The sequence below is a fragment of the Rhinolophus hipposideros genome, assembly GCF_964194185.1.
Source record: "Rhinolophus hipposideros genome assembly, chromosome: 8".
Taxonomy (NCBI): Eukaryota; Metazoa; Chordata; class Mammalia; order Chiroptera; family Rhinolophidae; genus Rhinolophus; species Rhinolophus hipposideros.
In genome coordinates, this window is record NC_138054.1 from 58,608,851 (window position 1) to 58,630,299 (window position 21,449).

Consider the following 21,449-nt stretch of genomic DNA (forward strand, 5'->3'; position numbering starts at 1 on the left):
TATTCAGGCCTTTATTATCTGAGGCCTAGAAGACCATCATAATTAATTATCTGTGCTCCTAATCTTCAGATGTGTCTTTTTATTTCATTTCATACAAATACTAAATGAGAGAACTTTCCAAGAATAATAGACTGGATAAAATACTTGTGTAATATATAATGGACAAAGAGCTAAGATCTACTACATATAAAAAGCTTCAATAAATTAATAAAATACAAATACCTTCAAAGAAAAAGAGACAAAGAACTCATACAGATAAATTCACAGAAAAATAAAATAGTCAATAAATAGAGATATACTAAATATCACTCATGACAAAATAAAAATAAAAAGAATGAGATTTCCCCCCCACTAGTACAAGCAAAAACAATTTTTTAAAAATGATATTATCCAATGGTGGTGAGGGTAGAGAGAAAAGAGAAACATTCTTCTATACCCTGCTGGTGGTAACATAAATTTGTAAGTTAAATTAACAATATCTTTAAAATTTTTAAGTGTTTATTCCCTTTGACTCAACATAAGCAATTTATAGATCTGTCCCACAAAAAACTTTCACATGTACAAAGAAATGCATACAAAAAGTATCTCTGTACAGCTCGCAATAGTCAAAAGTTGTAAACAACCCAAATGTTCATCAGTACAAAACAATTAATTAAACTGCAGTATGACCATAAAATGAAATGCTGTTCAGCCTGTAAAAAAAAAAAAAAAAAGCGATAGTTCTGTATGTATCGACAGACATGAAAAAGTAAAGTAAAATAGCCAAATTGGAGGCTGAGAGCTGGATAGAAATAGGGCCCTTTTCTTTCTCTCTTTATATTTCACATAATGTTTTAGGAGTTGGATTGGGATATTTTAACTTTATTTTGAATAGAGCTTTTTCTGTATCAAAAAAAATAGAAGAAAAAAAGAATATTAGTTGGTGTTACAAGTTGCACTGTGTCTACTCCAAATATATATGTTGAAGCCTTAACCCCCAATTCTTTAGAATGTGACCTCATTTGGAGACATGGTCTTTCCAGAAGTTAATCAAGTTAAAACGAGGTCATTAGGGTGGGCTCCTAATCCAGTACGACTCGTGACCTTAAAATAGGAAACATTTAAACACAGCACACTACAGGAAGAAGACCACTATGAACAGAAAGACAGCCACGTGCAAGCCAAGGAGAAAGACGTGGAACAGATCCTTCCCTCCCAGCCCTCCGAAGAAACCAACTCAAGTCATCGCCTCCATCTCCAACTTGTAGCCTCTGGCATTGTAACACAATACAATTTCTGTTGTTTAAGCCAACAACTTAGTGGTATTTTGTTACTGTAATCCAACAAACTAATACAGCTGGGGAACTTTCAGAAGTAGAGGGTTTATGCTTTGGAAAAATAACCACAAGAATGAAAAAAAAAAGATATCGTTTTTAAAAAGCAAGGGGAGGGGCACGTAATGCAGTTAAACAGAAGGACTCAAGAATATTCATCCTTGCCAATATCCCATGCACCTAACAATAGTGTAGAGGGACCCTTTACATTTCCAATGGGATTAGAGAAAAGCATAGTTAGAAAAGTGGATGATGTGACAAAAGACTACCTAGAATGGTGAGGAAATGGGAGACAGGCGCTGGATGCAGCTCTGTGGGTTCACCTATGCCAGAGAACTACATGGAAATCGAATGGAACATAAACCACAAAAACAACACTGGACAGAGCATACGACTGACACAAACAGTGTACCATAATATAAGAGAAGAGAGACCTGTCAACACTGGCCCTTGTCCTCAAAAAGACGAAGACGAAGACTATCATGCAATATGACTCTCAGGTCATGAGAATTAACACTTCCATTAGTATCTAAATCTAATGGAAAAGATAAGCAGAATCTAAGAGATGTGAACCAGGGTTAATAATCCTAGATTTAAAATGACTAGATAATACTGAATTTGCCTGCCATGAGCCAGGTTAGTCAGTGCTTCTCAACAAGCGCCCTCTTGACGTTTTAGGTGGGCCAATTCTTCACTGGGCAGCACTGTCCTGTTTAACACAGGACGTTTACATCCCTGGTCCTAGGGTACTAAATGCCAGGAGCAACCCCAGCCATTGTGCCAGCCAAAAAGACCCCACCACATTCCCAACATCATCGAACTACCTTCCCCAGTTCTCTGAGCTAGACAGTCAAAAAGTAAAGTTGCTTTGGGAAAAAGAAAAAAGGATTACATACGAATATTTGTACACGTAAACTTATTATGCTGCTAAAATCTCATATCATATTCTGCTAAAATCTCATACCATGTGCTTTTATTATTACAACTAACACAATCCATTGAAATCTACTGCATTTATTTAACTTATTCTCCATTTTCCCAAACCAGAATATAAACTCTGTGGAGCAATGGACTCAAGTATTTTAGTATTGATATTACAGTGCCTGAAATAAAATAGGTACATGATAAATGTTTATTGCTTCCTTGATTTAGTAAAATTATTGCACAAATGACTATCTGAATTGAGAAACAAATATTAACATGCATTTATCTGGGAAGGGCTATATTCAACATGACCAAATTCACAACTTGAACGATGAGAAATACATTTTAAGCAGTTTATTAATAGTGACCTCAAGTTTCATAGGCCAAATGGTAATGAACAACTTTCAATGACAGGAGCTGTATGACCTAACTGAAAGAGACAAATTATGATGATTTATAATACATATGCTATACAATGTTCCAGCTAAGTAAATGTTCCATTTGTGTGTTTACATGTAATTTCATTTAATGTGGCACTTTTGGGTTCCAATCTCAACTTTATAATTCACTAGCCAAATGACTTTAAGGGAATAATTTAAACTCTGTGAGCCTCAGTATTTTCTCATCTGTAAAACTGAAATGTTAATATTCTCCTCAGACGGTTTTTATGAGTATTAAGTGAGGTAATACATGTAAAATATAGCACATGATATAAATGTCTGATGGTGCCCTTCTTACCGTTTCCTTTCCTTTTCAAATTTCCCACTCATGGCTTTCCACATAACAAATCCTACTGCCAAATTTATGAACAAGCTTTACACTCAAGTACCATTTGTACCTATTTATACCCCTTACAGTGTGAATAACACTTATTCCTTTGCAATTCTTAAAAATTCAAATCATCAAATGTTCACTTATTTCTTTCCAAATTAGAAAGTGGAAAAAATGATGTGTCAGGTCTCCAAAAAGACCTGAAATTATGACAAAAATAACTGTCTTGCAAAAACAAAAAATAGAAAAGTGCTTGTGACTGACCAATATTCAGCTTGTCACAAATGTCCTTGACAGTAACAACTTGCAAAAATTCTGAAGTGCAGGAGAGTATTTTATTTATCCTTGCTTAATTAGAAAATACCAAAATCAATGCAGTAAGAGCTAAAGCAGTTCAGATTCCAACCTTGCCTATGTCTCAACACTTGTTCCATCTTATTAACTGAAAACAATAATTATCAGAGTCACTTTAAGAATATATCACAGGAATGGCTACAGTCGCTTTAAGAATACATCACAGGAATGGCTACAAAGGATCTCTAATTTAACCTTTCAACTTTATTTCCAAGTCAAGCTATACAAACAGAAACATACAATATCAGAATTTTAAGAAAACGACATGCAATATAAAACTTTAAACTTGCTGAAAATAATCAGACTCATTTCCTTTAATACACTATGAATTAAGTTTTTATATATCCTGGCATTACCTTGTAAATAACACATTTACATTGCATTGTAAGTTTTATTGCAGCGTGAGTTAAAAACTGATAATTTGTAAAAGGCAAGCAATTAAAACATATCCCCATTTTCATCATCATATTCTGGCTGTTCATTTTTTAAACTTTTTATTAGAGAAATTGAAAATCACATCTTAAAGTAGACATAACAGCATAATAAACCCCCAAGTGCCCATTACTGAGGTGAAACAATTATCAAAGCCAATTCTCCCCTACTTAATCATTTTGAAATAAATCTCAGATATCATTTCATCTTTAAATATTTCAGTAAACATCTCTGAAACTCAGGGACTACTTTAACATAACAATATCACTGACACACCAAAAAATTTAACAATTTCTTAATATCAAATATCCAAGCAGAGTTAACATTTTTAATAGTCATACATACTTTTAATAGACTGTTTTTAGAGCAGTTTTGGGTTCACAAAAAAATTAAGCAGAAAGTATAGAAATTTCCCATATGCCCCTGTCCCCACACATGCCTAGCTTCTACCATTATCACCATCTCACCAGAGTAGTACATTTGTTACAATCAACGAACCTACATTGACTCATCATTATCACTAAAAGTCCCTAGTTTATGTTAGGGCTCACTCTTGGTGTTGTACATTCTATGGGTTTGGACAAATATATAATGGCATGTATGTACCATTATAGTACTATGTGTATACAGAGTAGTTTCACGGTCCTAAAAATTTTTTGTGCTCCATCTAGTCATTCATCCTCTCCTCTCCACTAACCCCTGTAATCACAAATCTTTTTTACTGTCTCCATTGTTTTTCCTTTTCCAGAATATTGTAGTTGAAATCATACAGTATGCAGTCTTTTCAAATTGGTTTCCTTTACTCATACAAAGAACAACAAAGTTGAAAGATTCTCACTTCATGGTTTCCAAAGTTACAGTAATCAAAACAGCATAACATTAGCATAAACACAGACATAAAGAACAATAGAATAAAACAGAGAGCCCAGAAATAAACTTTCACACATATGCAGTCAAATGATTTTTGACATGAGTGCCAAGACAATTCCATGGAGAAAGAACAGTTTTTTCAACAAACGGTGCTGGGAAAACTAGGTATATGTTCACATTCAAAATAATGAAATTGAACTCTTACGCCATATGCAAAAATTAACTCAAAGTGGTCAAAGACCTAAATGTAAGTGCTAAAACTATAAAACTCTTAGAAGAAAATACAGGGGGAAAGTATCATGACATTTGATTTGGTAACGATTGCTTGGATATGACACAAAAAGCACGGGCAACAAAAGGAAAAAACAGGTAAACTGAACTTCATTAAAATTTAAAACTTTGGTATATCAAAGGGCATTATCAATAGAGTAAAAAGGCAACTTACGGAACGGGACAAAATATTTGTAAATCAGATACCTGATAGCCAATTGATATATAGAATATATAAAAAATTCTACAACTCAACAACAAAAATACTTGTAAAGACACTACAGTCAATTTTCAATAATGCTATAATTAAAATAAGTTACCATTTAAGGATAATCCACTACATACAGTTCTTGGTAATATATGTATTACTTCTAATGCTTGTAATTCATTCATTCAACAGATTTTTATCATATATGCAAGTTAACTATGATCACCTTTATTTCACAGATGACTAAAAGTACCTTGCCCAAGATCATGAAGAAGCTAGTAAATGGCTGTGAGGTTATTCTGAACCTAGGATTTGTTGAGAAATACTGATTTCTTCTACTCTTTACAATGAATGCTCTTAACACCACCTTTCAACCAATTTTCAGTGTACTTCTCTGCTTTCCAAGGAGAACAACCAGTGGCTATGTTTTAACATCAGAGAACAAAACAAACCTTGAGAAAAATTGATCGGTAAAATTATAAACCAACAGATTATCTTAATGAGCTTTTATTTTAGGGTCTTATGAAGGTCATTCTGTATTCATTACCAAAATTCTCAAATGTTAAACAAACTAACTGTACCTCGTTATTAAAAAGTAAATTGCACCTAATTTAACATATACCTTTATTTAAAATAAGAAATTGCCATCTAATAAATACCATTTTACAACTTTCTTTTTGAAATAAGTATAAAATGTCCTTTGAAAACATGGTACAAATGCAGACATAAATGCTCTCATAAACGCTAAGAAAATAACATAAAAATCACCATTAAAACCATTGTTTTATTTTTATCCTCTCAACTATATTTACAGGAAAAGGTCATGAGTTATACAGCAAAAAAAACAAAACACCCTGCTTGGTTAACTAGTTCCAGCATCTCAGTTTCTTCAAATGTAAAACAGGGATAATATCACCTTTCGCATAGGTATACTAGGAAGATTAATTTAGATGATTAACAAATTACAGAGTATATACTAAGCAAACGTTAGCTCCCTTCTGTTTCCCTCTTAGCTGGCTGCTCAGTAACTCTCTGGTCATACATAGTCCAGGAATTGCTAGAAAGGTAGCCCTTACTAAGGACCTCAATTTCATCACTCCCTTATTCTGGTTTATTTTTTCTCAAACCACTGTATATAGCTTTGGAGTGTGCTTTGACTATAGAAGTCAAAGAACCTGAGTTTGAATCCTAACTCCACTTATTGGCTGTATGATTTGAACAAGTTACTTAATCTTTTTAGTGTATTTTATCACTTCGTAAAATGTGGATTACAACACTATGAGGCGTGATTACAAAATATGGTGAATGCTGCTACCAAGTGCCATCCAATGGAAAGGCAGAGATCTTCAACAAAGGAAGTGGTGTGTTGAACCTTAGTAACAATGTGTGACAAGTTTCAACTTGTTCCATGCAGTCAGTCGGGTGTGAGCTATGGTTGAGAGAAGGTGTGTTTTAAAGAGTGCCATAAATCATCCTCCATCATGACAACACTCCGCTCTGTGTCACACATCGCTTCTATGGCAATTTCTGTCAAATAAAAACATTATAGTGTCCTCATCCGCCTTATTCACCGGATCTAGCACTGAGCAACTTCTGGCTCTTCTCCAAACTCAAAATGATTCAAGACATCAAGACAGCCACAATAGCGCAACTAAAGACACTCACGAAAGAGGACTTCCAGAACTGCTTCAGAAAGTGGCATCTTATTGACCTCTCATCAGCATTTTACGTAGGTGACAACCCCTCTTCTTTGATAGACTACATTCTTTTGACTTCCACAATATTTTCTTGGTTTTCTGTCTACATCTCTGGCCACTCCTTCTCAGTCACTTATATTGGGTCTTCCTCCTCCTCTTGACCTCAGTGGCTCTGCCCTGGACCCCTTCTCTTCCCTTTGTACACCCTTCCCGAGGTAAGCTCAAGAGTTCCCATGGCTTCCCACTGTGTTCCTTACATGACCTGTAAAGCCCAACGTGATCTATTCCTGACTTTCTCTCCGAGCTCTTTTTATGTGACTCTTCCCTTACTTACAATACTTTAACCATACTGGATTCCTTTCAGTTTCTTGAACAGGTGCTTTCCTACCTAAGAGGCACAAAAGCAAAAATAAGTAAGTAGAACGATATTAAACTAAAAAGCTTCTGCACAGCGAAGGAAACCATCAATAAAATAGAAAGGCAACTTACAAAACAGAAGAAGATATTTGCAAATCATATGCATATCTGATAAGGGGTTAATATCAAAAATAGATAAAGAATACATACAACTCAACAGCAAAACACAACAAAAAACAAAAACAAAACAAATAACCGAATTAAAAATGGGCAGAGGATCTGAAGAGACATTTTCCAAAAAACTACATACACATAGCCAACAGGTACATGAAAAGGTGCTCAACATCACCAATCATCAGAGAAATACAAATCAAAACTACAATGAGATATCACTGCACACCTGTTAGAATGACTATTATCAAAAACAGGTAACAACTGCTGGTGAGGAGGATGTGAAAAGAACTCTTGTGCACTGTTGGTGGAATGTAAATTAATACAGCCACTGTAAAAACAACATAGAGGCTCCTTGAAAAATTAAAACTAGAACTACTATATGACCGCTCAGCAATTCCACTTCTGGGTACTTATCCAAAAAACAAAGCAAATCATCTCAAAGAGATATATGCACACCCCTATTCATTGCAGCATTACTTAAAAACAAACAAACAAAAAAAAACCCAGTAGTCAAAATATGGAAACTGAAGTGTCCATTGATGAATGAATGGATAAATAAATGTGGTATGTGTGTATGTATATATGTATATATGTGTATGTATGTGTATATATAGAGAGGATGCCAAAAAAATGTATACACATTTTAAGGAAAAAACTGTATTAAAATTGTAATAATACTCAATATGTACCAATAACAAAAGATGAATACAAGCCATGTGTATACAGGTTTTTGACACCCCCAGTATGTGCATGTGCGTGTGTGTGTCTTAAGTGAGTCTCTTGTAGGCAACATATGAAAGGGTCTTGCTTTCTTATCCATCCAGCTACCCTATGTCTTTTGATTGGAGCAATTAATACATTTACATTTAAAGTAATTGTAGATAGATATGTAGTTACTGCCATTTTATTATTAATATTTTTTATTTTTATTCTTAAAAAGTCCCTTTAATATTTCTTGTAAAACTGATTTGATGGTGGTGAACTCCTTTAGCTTTTTCTTGTTTGGGAAACTCTTTATTTGTCCTTCAACTCTAAATGACAGCCTTGCTGGGTAGAGTAATCTTGGTGTAGCTCATTGCTTGTCATCACTGAATATTTTGTGCTAATCCCTTCTGGTTTGCAGTCTGTTGAGAAATCAACAGTCTTATGGGAGCTGCCTTGTAGGTAACTAACTGCTTTTCTCTTCCTGCTTTTAAGATTCTTTGTCTTTAACCTTTGCCATTTTAATTATGATGTGTCTTGGTGTGGTCTCTTTGGGTTCATCTTCTTTGGGACTCTGCACTTCCTGGACTTGTATGTCTATTTCCTTTGCCAGGTAAGAGAAGTTTCCCATCCTTCTTTCTTCAAATAGGTTTCAATTCCTTGTTCTCTCTTTTCCCCTTCTGGTAACCCTCTGATGTGAATGTTGGTAGGTTTGATGTTGTCTCAGAAGCCCCTTAAGCTATCCTCCTTTTTGGGGATTATTTTTTCCTTTTGCTATTCTGATTTGGGTGCTTTCTCCTACCTTATCTTCCAAACAACTAATTCAATCCTCTGTTTCATCTTTTCTACCGTTGATTATCTGTATTCTTCATTTCAGTTATTGTATTCTTTATTTCTGACTGGTTCTTTGTTTTCTATCTCCATTTTTATGTTTCCTAGCTCTCTGTTGAAGTTCCCCCTGAGATTACTGAGCATCTTTATAACCAGTGTTTTGAACTGTGCATCTGGTAGATTACGTGTCTCCATTTTGTTTAGTTCTTTTCCTGGAGCTTTGTTCTGTTCTTTCATTTGGGATGTGTTTCTTTGTCTATTTTGGCTGCCTCCCTGTGTTTGTTTCTATGTATTAAGTAGAACTGTTATGTCTCCTGGTCTTAATAGAGTGACCTGATGCAGTAGGTGTCCTGTGGAGCCTAGTAGCACAGTCTCCCTGGTGACCTGAGCCAGGTGTTACAGGTGCCCCTTGAGTGGGTTGTGTGTGCCCTCCTATTGTAGTTGAGCCTTGGTTGCTATTTGCACATCAATGGGAGGGACTGACCCTTTGGTTGACTGGTTGTGAGGACTGGCCATGACTACAGTGGAGGAACTGAGGAGCAGGGGCTGACCCTACAGAGAAGGATTCACTTTAGCAGAGTGGGATTAACTCTGGTGCCTGCCAAGTCCAATATTTAAGTGTATTGTCTGTGGAGTGGCCCTGCCACAGGTTCAGCTGCACTCTGTGCTCTGCCAAGGGCCACCTGGAAGAAACCAAGCCTCGAATAGAGGCTGGCTGCTGCTGGTGCTGGGCTTGGAGCTGCTTAGCAAGAGGTATGGAACACACTGAGGCCTGCTGCTACTTGTTCAGGGTTTGTGAACTTTTGAGAGATTTTAGGAAAGATCGAAACTATTTGTATAGTAAAGCCACTGGAAGCGGCTTATTTGAGCCCACGAGTTGGGTGAGGCGTGGTCTCAGGAAATCATCAGGGTGAGGAGGAAGGAGTGGACAGTGTCAGCTAGGTTGATGGAGACTCAGATATGGTGCTCACCTAAGTCTGCACACTAGGGTAGAAGAATGACTCAACAAAGGAACAATGTCTTCTGCCAGCACTTCTGTCTGGAAGTAAGCTGCCCCCTCGAGCCCTCACCCTGTAGCCAGACAATTCATTTCCTCCCCATATGTCCCTGGTGCCTTTCAAGCTGCTACCCCAGTGCTGGAGCTCAGAGGAAGTGAGTCTGTCAGCAAGTAAGTCCATGTGCAGGCCCTTTAAGAGGAACGCCTGGGACTTCAGCATCCCTCCATCTAACTCAGCCACAATCTCCACTGGTTTTCACAGCCAGAAGTTGTGAGTACTTCTCTTCCTGGCGGTGGGAACCCTGATGTGAGGCTAGGACTCCTTATTCCTCGGGGGGGCCTCCACAACCAAAATATCCAGCTATCCCTCCCAATTTTTAACTTCCACACTCGGATGTGGGACCAGTCTGTTCCACATCTCTGCCCCTCCTACCAGTCTCAAGGTGGCTTCTTCTGTATATCTTTAGTTATGGAACTTCTGTTCAGCTAGACTTCAGGTGATCCTCAAGGGAGGTTGTTCTGCAGTTCAGCTGTCATTCTGATATGGTCATGACAGGAGGCAAGCACAGTGTTTACCTACTCCACCTTCCTGACTAGAAAAATCCTGTCTCTAATATAATGTTACATATCAATTATATCTCAATTAAAAAATAAAAGACATAGACAAACTTTAAATAAATATTTTAAATGAAAGAAGCCAGTCTAAAAAAGTTACATACTGTCTGATCCCAACTATAAGACATTCTGGAAAAGGAAAAACTACAGGGACAGTTAAAAAGATAAGTGGTTACCAAGGATTCAGTGGGAGAAAAGGAGGGATTCATAGGTGGGACACTAGAAATTTTTTGGGTACTGTAACTATTCTTCTATGTGATAATATAATAGGATACATAACATATATTTATCAAAACCTACACAATTGTACAACACAAAGAGTGAACTCTACTGTAAACTATAGTATATATCTCTTTTATATAACTTTAGTTAATAACCATGTATTAATACTGGTCAACTGGAGGAGGGGTGGTATTTATGAACTCTGTTTTTTCGGCTCTAAACATAGTCTATTAATTTTTTTAAGTGGATATGTCAAGGGACTTAGAGATATGTGCAAGTAGGCAGAAGGTTGCCATGTTTCAATATACGAGTATAAATATTACTTTGTTTAAAAAAATAATACCAGGATTCTTCATCCCATCTCTAATTATTCTCAATTTAAAATCTGAACAATTATTTTTAATATATTTTAATAAGCTGGCTCTAGCACTTTCAAGCTGTGACTTTGGACATATTTCTTGCCCTCTGAACCTCAAATTCTTGATCTGTCAAAAAGGAAAAATTAACAGCCCATTCTACAAGGCTACGATGAAGACTAAATGAACATGAAACACACATAACTGGCTCTTAATACACTGCATTATAATTTGTTGTGGGGTGGTCTGCTTGTCTACTCAGATCAGTGGTTCACAATTTTCATTTTAGGATTTTTGAAAAACTCCAGGAAATCCACATACTTCTATCCCCACTCAATGAAATCAATGCCTTTGATTATAAATTCCATGAAGTCATACATCCCACCTTATGTATCTCTGAATCTCCAGTACCTAGTCCAGAATCCTACACTTGTTAAAGAGAATTTAGCTATAGATATTAAGTAGAGAAATTACCAAATATGTTTACTTTCTACTAGAATAGAACAAACTAAATTTCTTTTTTCAACAGTAAACATTATTTTACAAAATTACACTGCTTGGGGTATTTTTCTAGCTACATTCCCAGTATAATTCAATACCTAGAAAAAAGTACGTCTATGTTTATAAGTCCCTTTTTTATGAGAGGCTCAAAGATTTTTACAAACATTATCTCATCAATCTTTAGAACACCCCTAAAGTAACTGGAGATGAAAAGGGAAAAAAAGATGGAATATGAATCTATAACCCATATGAATTCATAAATTTCACAAATTCCACCAGCAAAATTCCATTTAATTTTTTAATTTATGTGTATTTTGTCACCATTTTCTTTCTGAAAGCACCTACGTTATCTATTTACTCAATACATCTGGATATGCTGGTTTGGAGCATGTGTTTTTATTTCCCTACGAAAGCACAATTTCCAGAAAGCATTATATACTATAAGCAAAACTAGGACAACATAAAAAAGATGGCTCTAATCCCCTAATAGAAAACTGACTGTTCAGGCTACTAGCCAACTACAGGTTTACTTCAGTTGAAAAATATTAGGAATTAGAAATCTTCTTTTCTTCAAGTTTTAATACTCAGGGACTAACAGCCCAGTCACAGCTTTAACTTCTTTCTGCTCCCCGTCACTTGGTTATTTTGTGCTAGGATCTTATAGTAGCCCTTGCTGATTTGCAACCAGGAACCATTCTCCCCCTTTTCCTTCTTAACAGAATTTCAGGCAACATTGGGCTCACTCAGACTGGGGATGAATCATAATTGATCTTAGCCAGTCTGGCAATCCTGTTACGCTTTGTCAGTGATTGGTCTAAAACTGGACCTGTGGTCTAAAACTGGTCAATAAATTGAAAAAAACTAGTAGGGATCCTTTCCTCCCTGGTGAGGGGACGGCAAGAAGAATAGACTCTTTCACTCCCCAACAGTTTCTTTGCACTTAGGAAGATGTCAGTTGGGACTTGATCCTTAGAGCTGTGCCACTATCTTGAGACCATGAGGGGAAGACCAAAGAACTTCAGTGGTTCTGACAGCACCTACAGACAACTAAGTTTGTATTTTATCTTCAGGCTTCTTGTTATGTGAAATAAATGTAATTTTTGTCTAAGTCATACAGTCAGATACTCTGTTCCTTGAAGTTGAAAACATCCTAATTAATACAGACAGACCAATAATCAGGCAAGAAGGGAAGCAGATACTGAGCACTTACTATTACATCTATAAATCTCATTTAACCTTCACAATAGCCCAATATATATAAATATCTTTTGTTGTTTTTATAAAAAACTAAGGCTTACTAAAGTGATATTGTTAATAATAACAAAGCTAAATTTTGAATCAAGACCTGACACCAAACCTCACGTTCTTTGTAGAGATACAAAGTCCCTTTACCTCCTTGTTTACAACTCTTGTTAAAACACAAAACAAAAATCTAGTAAGTTGATGTTCCCAGATAACAGAATTTAGGGAGCACTAAGGAATATCAATTGCTATAACATTGTCACAAAAAATTATAGCCTTCAACACTATTTTATATCAAAAGCATATGGGGGTAAAAGACAAAACTGTGTGTATAAAAAGTTCTAGAATGTCTAGTACAATGGCAAAAATCCTACAGTAAAAATTGCAATGGATTCAAAGAATAATATTGAATTTCCTACAAATTAAAAAATATGAAGTCAATCACAAACATTTCTTAAATTGAAAGATTAACTTCCTTATTTCAAACTAGTCCTTTAGCCAAGTATCTATCAATACAGAAACCACAAAGTTAACACTTCCTCAATTTTCATCTGTTCATGAAAACCAATTCAGCTTAAATCTTGGCAACCAAAAAATTTATATAAACACTAAGAATCATGGAGGTCAATTTTTATTTAGAACTAGAACTGGGAGTTCAAAAGCTTTTTATAATGTCAACTTGACCAGAAGTATGTTCACCTTATGTTGCCTTTATTAATTTCTAACTGAGCATTACAAAATGGGCATGCCAGATTTCTGAGCTGATACACACAACTTACCTTCCCACATGCTCTGCAATGATGCCTCCTTTTGGTGAATGTAAACCTTGCTTCACATTTCATGCAATTTGGAGCCTGAGAATCTGGTACCCATACTGGAGCCACCTCACCCAGAGTGGTAAATGGCTTTCTGGCAGAAATTCCAAACTGACCAGCTCTAAGATCATTATCTGGGCTATCTGGAGCTAATACAAGGCACGGTCTACTGGATATCCCAGACTCATAACTTTCTAAATGTTCCCCATTTGTATCAGCAATAGAGATGTTTCCCAAAGAGGCATTGCATACATTGGTTGCTGAGTTTTCCCCTAATTTTGCTTTCCCAAGAGCATCATTTTTGTTTTTAATATTATTTCCATTATTTGCAGGAAGGTCATTTTGTAAATGGTCCGATAATGGCTTTGGAATTTGAAGTTTAAGATTAGAAGGTTGCTTGGGTCTTGCACCACCAAAAGGAACACTGATAGATTGCAGGTTTGCTACTATCTTGGGTGAAGATTGCCCAAGCACTGATGGAACTTGGCTAGAGAAATTATGTAAATAATTTTTCTTCATTAGGTCACCATTGCTGTTTACAAGTAGTCCACTCCCTTCTGTGGCTTCATTTCCTTTCTGTTCATAAATATTTGAGTAGCATTCTGACTTGCTCTCCTCTATTTCCTTTTCTTCTGTTACTGAATCTTCTTTGGAGGGTAAAGTCTTTGGAACAAAACAAACAACTGGGCTCTGCATTCCATAGGAATCACAACAATTAGATGGAGCATTTGCTGCTGGTGTATCCATAACAGTGGAGAAATCACATCCATCACTTTCATTCCTGCAAGTTCCATTTAAATCTAGACCTGCTTCTGCCACTCTATCACACTCTCCTCCACTATCATTGTAAGTGTCCTCAGGCTGCTTCATTTGCAGAAACTTTTCATTTTCTTTATTTACTTGGCTGTCATTCACCTCATTTAGTTTAGTCAATTTCCAATCGATTATCTCCTGAGATTCAGAGAAATGCTCTGTCATATTAAGAAGCTCTGGAGTGCCAAGAATTTCTTCATGTTCACAACCTTCACTTTCATCAGCTCTAACTTCACTGGGAACAAGGCAATCTGAAAACTGTTCACGGTTATCATCCCTTCCAGACCCGTTATGGATGTCTGGTTTGAGAAACAAAGGTAAACCAGACCGGATGGGTTCTTCAGTTGTTATCTCCTCTGCTGGCTCTTTTTTCACCAAAATCCCCTCATTCAAATGGGAAACGGAGTTGAGACTCCCTAGATCAAGATCTGTCCTAGGAGAGCTGGTTTTGCCAGTGAGAACCTCATCTGGTGTATAGTTCTCTTGGTTTTTAACAGCAGAATCTTCATCGGTTCCCTGGGATGAGATTACTGAATCGATTGTTAAACTTGTAATCGCAGACATGGAGGGGTCTCTGCCTATGTTTTCATCATCCTTTAATTGTGAAGAGGAACAGACACTGGCTAGATTATCAGATGAAGTAGTGCATATATGTTTAACAGAATCCCCCTCTGCATTTGTTCTATTCAATGGGTCCATTTGTTTCTCTGAGTTCATATCTTTTTCAGTGGACCCATTTATATTGAAACTAAATTGATCAGTTTGTCTGTTTTCATTATCCAGTGAACAGCTAAAAGCATCCATGAGGGACGGACTATTACAATTATTACAATCCTGCAAATCGTTTTGTAATGTCCTTTTATCACAGTTATGCATGACAGCTACAACAAGAACATTCTTCTCATCTGGCAGACAAGCTAGGTTTCCACATTTCGTCTCTCCCACTTCAACAGTACTGCACTGATCATCTTGATTACAGTTCCTCTTAATTAACTGATCTTCAGCAACAGCATTTTCATCAATCCACATTGTGTTAACCTCTGGATTCAAAGTACAGTCCTGCCCATTAGCACAATGGTCCTCTCCCTCTGTGGTCAGAGGAGCTGAAGGAGCCAGGGAGAAGACTTTCAGTTGTGGCTGCGACTCATTAGAAACTGCAGGTTCATTCACACTGGCCAATGCAGGGTTAAATGACAGTCGGTGAGAGGGGGGATCTAGAATCTTATTCCACTTTGTCTCGAACAAAAGAGGAGAAACTGTTTCATCTGAAAAAAATAAGTAATTACAATAAGTTTGCCAGTAACACTGGAAAAGCTAGGACTAAATGAATCAACTACATTTGCAAATATATTCTGAAAATAAAATATTCCTAGGGTAACTAAAAATGGAATATTCCTAGGATACGAAGTTTCTAATTCTTAGCTAAAAATAAGAAAATATATTGAAGACTGTTCCCTCTTTATATGTCACTGAAAGGTAGTATCACAGAACATTCCAAACAACAAAAGAATTCTACCTCAATCTAATAACATAATTAAAGTGGGCCACAGGCTGTACTTGGTGGTGCGCAGGGGCACCAGTAATGAGGAAGGCACAACACAGGGAGGGGACTAATCTAAGGTGAGAAAAATCAGAACAGTGATGAAGATGCAGTAATTGAGTGGGGAGGAAAGCAAATAAATTTTCTGTGGAGACAGAATGTTCTATAACCTATATCATGGCTGGGATGTGAGTTACATAGATCTATCTCTTTGTTAAAACTGTACAGTTAAGATCCATACATTTTAATGTATGTAAGTTTTATCTTAAAAACTGTAAAAAAAAAACAATGAAGCAGGGAGTAAGGAGCAGTTGAAGATATAAATGAAACAAAAACAGTAAGATGTCAACCACTGTTGAAGCTGGGTAATGGATACACTAAAGTTACTATTGTTTACTTTGTATATATTTGAAATTTGTCCATAATAAGTTAAAAAATAGTTTGCTATAGTATGTGATTCACAAATTCTGCTCCTAACCATGTCACAATATATTAATTAGATTCATATTTACATTATCGAGGATATTTGGCAGAAAGTATTCATTTACCTTATTAAATCAACCTACTTATATTCTATCAATAAGCGCAATTTCATATGCTTGTTTACTTTTTAACAAATCATAACTATGATAGCTGTATTCCCAAGTTATAGCGTATGTGTATATTTAATTAGAGAAATAAGAAATAATGCACTTACCACCTCTCCTGCTTTCTTCCTACAGTAAATCTAATAATTATCATCTTAAAATTATGCAGATATATTGTCCCCTCAGTAGTAACATTAATCTTTTTTTTAACATTAATCTTTAATGCACCTTTAGCACCTTGTTCATATCTTTATTAAAACATTTACTACACTGCAATGCAATGACTTATTTACCCAAGTTTTTCAGGCAGAAACCATTTTTTTCCCACCAATGTGTAAGTCCTCACTTTGCATAGTGCCTGGTATATAGTAGGTGCACAGTAAATATATTGTGAGTCTCTACCATAGTAAAAGCATTGGGCTTGAAGAACATGGAGATTAAATGATAGCTTTGACCTCAAACAAGTTCATGATCTAGTTGGGAAAATAAGAAATGGATACAACAGACATGAATATCTAATTGGCAGTACAGGATAGCATAAGTATTTTAAACTATTATATAGTAGTAAAAAATAAATTCAGAGGAGAAAGATATTATACAGGCTGAAGCGAGGAGAGAGGAGCAAATGGGTGCAGCTTCAAAGACAATTTGATCCAAGTTTGGAAAAGAAAGCATTCATAAGACGGGAAAAAGGAAAAGTACAGTCCCAAACACAACTATCTGAGAGAGCAATAAGCAAATCGGTTTGGGTTGAAAAAAGAATTCGGGTAAGTAGTAAAAAGAAGCTAGAAATCGTAGAATATAAAGGCATCAGATTCTGTGGAGAATGGCTTAGTTACCTGAGTGTTAAATCCTGAGTTTACCAAATCTGGGATGGCAGAGAATTGAGATTTAGTAACATGTGCTTCTTTTAAAAAAAGAAATATTTCCAAGCTGGTATATGGAAATAAAGAAGGAAATACTGCTTCTTATAAGAATATTTAATAATGTTCAAACAGAAATGATCAGGTATTAAAAATGTCATTTTTCAACCATCTACCACCTGGGCATAATGTTAATCATCCATTGTGATCTCATATGTGGTATATTTTTCATTTAAAGGAGGAAATGAACACGAGATAAGAAATCACTTTATTTAAAATATACTTGGAGAGGTTATTAGGCTAGAAGTAGTAGTTTTAATGCAACTGATACTGAGATTTTTAAAAAATAGTTCAAAACAAATCAACAACATAGTTACGAACAAGAAGTTTGCTTCTGAATTCTTCTAAAGGAGTGATTTTTATAAGCAAATGTCATATTTTCAAACTAAAATGACAATTTTTAGTGATTCAACAAAAATGTATTGAAAATCAACTATATACAAAGTACCCTACTAGAATCTACAAAAAAATCACAAAGAGATTGATGTAATTAACTAATAGTTTTATTACAATCAGTGGTATTCTAGAAGCACAGTATTCACGTGATTTGGTGTAGATGTCTCATGACAAATAACTGTGATACCCAGAGGGACAAACCAAAGAAAGGACTGAGAAAATACATGTACAAAGGATTCAAACTGAGAGGATAATATACTTTCCACCTTGGTATGTATAAAGCTCACCTACATCCAATAAAATCCCAAATGATTAGGTTTCACATAACCTAGGGTTATGGGTTAGCTTTGGGTCATCAATGGTAAAATATGAGAAGAGTAGGCCATTCCGGGCATCCTTCCTCTCCCTTTTCCTTCAACTCAGTAATTTCACATTCTCTTTAAGGCTTGTTCTATCATAGACCTAAAGCAACAAAATCAAAACTAATCTCTCTTCCCAACTGTTATCAAACAACAACCTGAATGATTCGATATAGGAAAGCTTTGGAAGCCATTATTAAAATCATGGATTTTAGATAGAAATATATCCTTTTGTAAACTTGTTACATGTCATTTCCTGTTAGAAACAGAGACCAGGGAAGGCAGGGAAGGTGAAAGATAGAGATTTAATTATGGTTTATCCATTCAAATCATACTGAGAAGGGAATTTAAGGAAAAGGTTTCCCTAAATGAAGTGAATCTGCAGCAGACATTTTTTAGACTGAGCTTTAAGAACGTATAATTTAATTAACCAACTTGGCAGTTACTTAAAAATGTAAATCTTTTAAAATTAGGTTTAAAATATATCTTTATTGGTCAATCAATATTCAATAAGCTGTTCTCTTAGTTTAGGAAATACAATCACACATTTTAAAGCTTTTCTTGACCATAAATTGGATACTGACTGGATTCTAATCCTGCCACTTCTAAGCAAAGCACTTTTGAGGATGTTACTGCGAACCTCTCTGTGCCTCGATTCTCATCTGTAAAATGTAGGTAAGATTTACTTTCATGGGACTATTTTAAGGATGAAATTATATAACCAACCTAAATGGTTTAGCATGATATCTGGCACATAGTGATTAAAAATGTTAGTTGTTACTCTAGATATTAATGTATAATATCACAAAGTCATTGGACCTGCTTTCACTTTTTAAAAAAAGTACTGCAAACTCTTATAACCTCATATTCTCTGTATCATAAATATATTCAAATAGTTTTGCCAAAGTAAATTCTCACCTTCGTTTTGTTCAAATTCATCTAACACCTTGTCCAGGTTGTAAGCTTCTGCTTGGAAGTAATTCTCCATCGGTGAGGAAACACCACTTAAGAGACTTGTTTAAAACTAGAAAGTAGATCAAATTTGTATTACACTTTCAATTGTTAAAATACAATTTATAGACAAAATAATCGATACAACAGGAATACAAAGGACCAAAAGAGATTAACTGCCATAAACAATTATACAAGAACAAATTAGATAAATTTCTAGACACATACAATCTACCAAGACTGAATCATGAAGAAATAGAAAATCTGAACTGACCAATTACTAGTAAGAATATTGAATCAATCATTTAAAAATGACAAAAGTATAGGACTAGATGGCTTCACTGGTAAATACTACCAAAAATTTAAAGCTGAATTAACACCAATACTTCTTAAACTCTCCCAAAAAATAGAAGAGTATGGACTATTTCCAAACTAATTTTATGAAGCCAGCATTACCCTGATATAAAACCAGATAAGGACACTACAAGAAAAGAATATTACAGGCCAATATCCCTGATGAACATAGATATAAAAATCCTAAACAAAATATAAGCAAACCGAATTCAACAATAAAGGATCATATACCATGATCAAGTGGGATTTACTCTAAGGATGCAATGATAGCACAACCATCCACAAATCAATCAATGTGATACACCACATTAACAAAATTAAGGATGAAAAAATCATACAGTCATCTCCATAGATGCAGAAAAAGCATTCAACAAAATTCAAAATCCAAAATGGTAAAAAGTGGGTATAGTGAGAACATACCTCAATATAGTAAAGGTCATTATGACAAGCCCATAGCTAACATCATACTCAACAGTGAAAAACTGAGAGCTTTTCCTTTGTAACAAAATTAGGATGCTCACTCTCATCACTTTCATTCAACATAGTATTGGAAGTCCCAGCCAAAGCCAAGAATTAGTCAACAAAAAAGAAGTCATCTGGAACTGGCCCGGTGGCTCAGGCGGTTGGAGCTCCATGCTCCTAACTCCGAAGGCTGTCAGTTCGATTCCCACATGGGTTCGATTCCCACATGGGCCCGTGGGCTCTCAACCACAAGGTTGCCGGTTCAACTCCTTGAGTCCCGCGAGGGATGGTGGGCTGTGCCCCCTGCAACTAGCAACAGGCAACTGGTCTAGCTGAGCTGCGCCCTCCACAACTAAGACTGAAAGGACAACTTGAAGCTGAATGGCACCCTCCACAACTAAGATTAAAAGGACAACAACTTGACTTGGAAAAAAGTCCTGGAAGTACACACTGTTCCCCAATAAAGTTCTGTTCCCCTACCCCAATAAAATCTTTAAAAACAAAACAAGGATATATCACCTCACACCTGTTAGAATGGCTGCATCAAAAAGACACGAGATAATTGTTGGCAAGGATGTGGAGAAAAAAGAAATTCACTGTTGGTAGGAATATATGTTGGTGCAGTCGCTATGGAAAACAATATGGAGTTTCCTCACAAATTTAAAAATAGAATTACTGTATGATCCAGCAATTCCACTTCTGGGTATTTATACAAAGAAAACAAAAACACTCTCTAGAAGAGTTATCTGCACCTCCATGTTCATTGCAGCATTATTTATAATAGCCAAGACATGGGACCAGTGTAAGAGTCCACTGACGATGAATGGATAAATAGTGTGTGTGTGTGTGTGTGTGTGTGTGTGTGTGTGTGTGTGTGTGAGAGAGAGAGAGAGAGAGAGAGAGAGAGAGAGAGAGAGAGAGATATCAAATATTATTCAGCTATAAAAAGAAAAGAAATCCTGTCATTTGCAACAGCATGGATGATGGCCCCTGAGGGCATTATGCTAAATAAAACACACAAAGAAAGAGAAATATGGTATGATCTCATATGTGGAATCTGAAAAAAATTAACTTATAGAAACAGAGAACAGATTGATGGTTGCCAGACGTGGGGAGGTAGGGAGTAGAGGGTGAAGGAAATGAGAATAGGTGGACAAAAGGTACAAACCTCCAGTTATAAGATTATAAGTTCTGAGGATGTAATGCACAGCATGGTAAGTATAGTTAACAATACTGTATCGCACATTTGAAAGTTGCTAAGAGAGTAGATCTTAAAAGTTCTCATCACTAGAAAAAAAACATTTGTAACTATGTGAGGTAATGGATACTAACTAAACTTACTGTGGTAATTGTTTCACAATATATACTTATATCAAGTCATTATGTTGTGTACTTAAACTAATATAATGTTAT

General features: G+C 35.8%; 1 protein-coding gene across 3 annotated transcripts in view; it reads right to left on the minus strand.

The window, feature by feature from the left end:
• ZFYVE9 (zinc finger FYVE-type containing 9) overlaps nt 1-21,449 on the minus strand; it is a 135,027-nt gene that overhangs the window by 71,332 nt on the left and 42,246 nt on the right. For 2 of the 3 annotated variants that reach the window (XM_081057615.1, XM_081057616.1), the window contains exons 3-4: nt 19,188-19,293; nt 13,616-15,729 (exon numbers count right to left, since the gene is read on the minus strand). The exons of the other annotated variant lie outside the window; for it this stretch is intronic. In XM_081057615.1, the coding sequence (XP_080913741.1) occupies nt 13,616-15,729; nt 19,188-19,257 (2,184 nt within the window). In that variant the 5' untranslated portion in view covers nt 19,258-19,293. The remainder of the gene's footprint in view (nt 1-13,615; nt 15,730-19,187; nt 19,294-21,449) is intronic. 3 annotated transcript variants of the gene reach the window in all.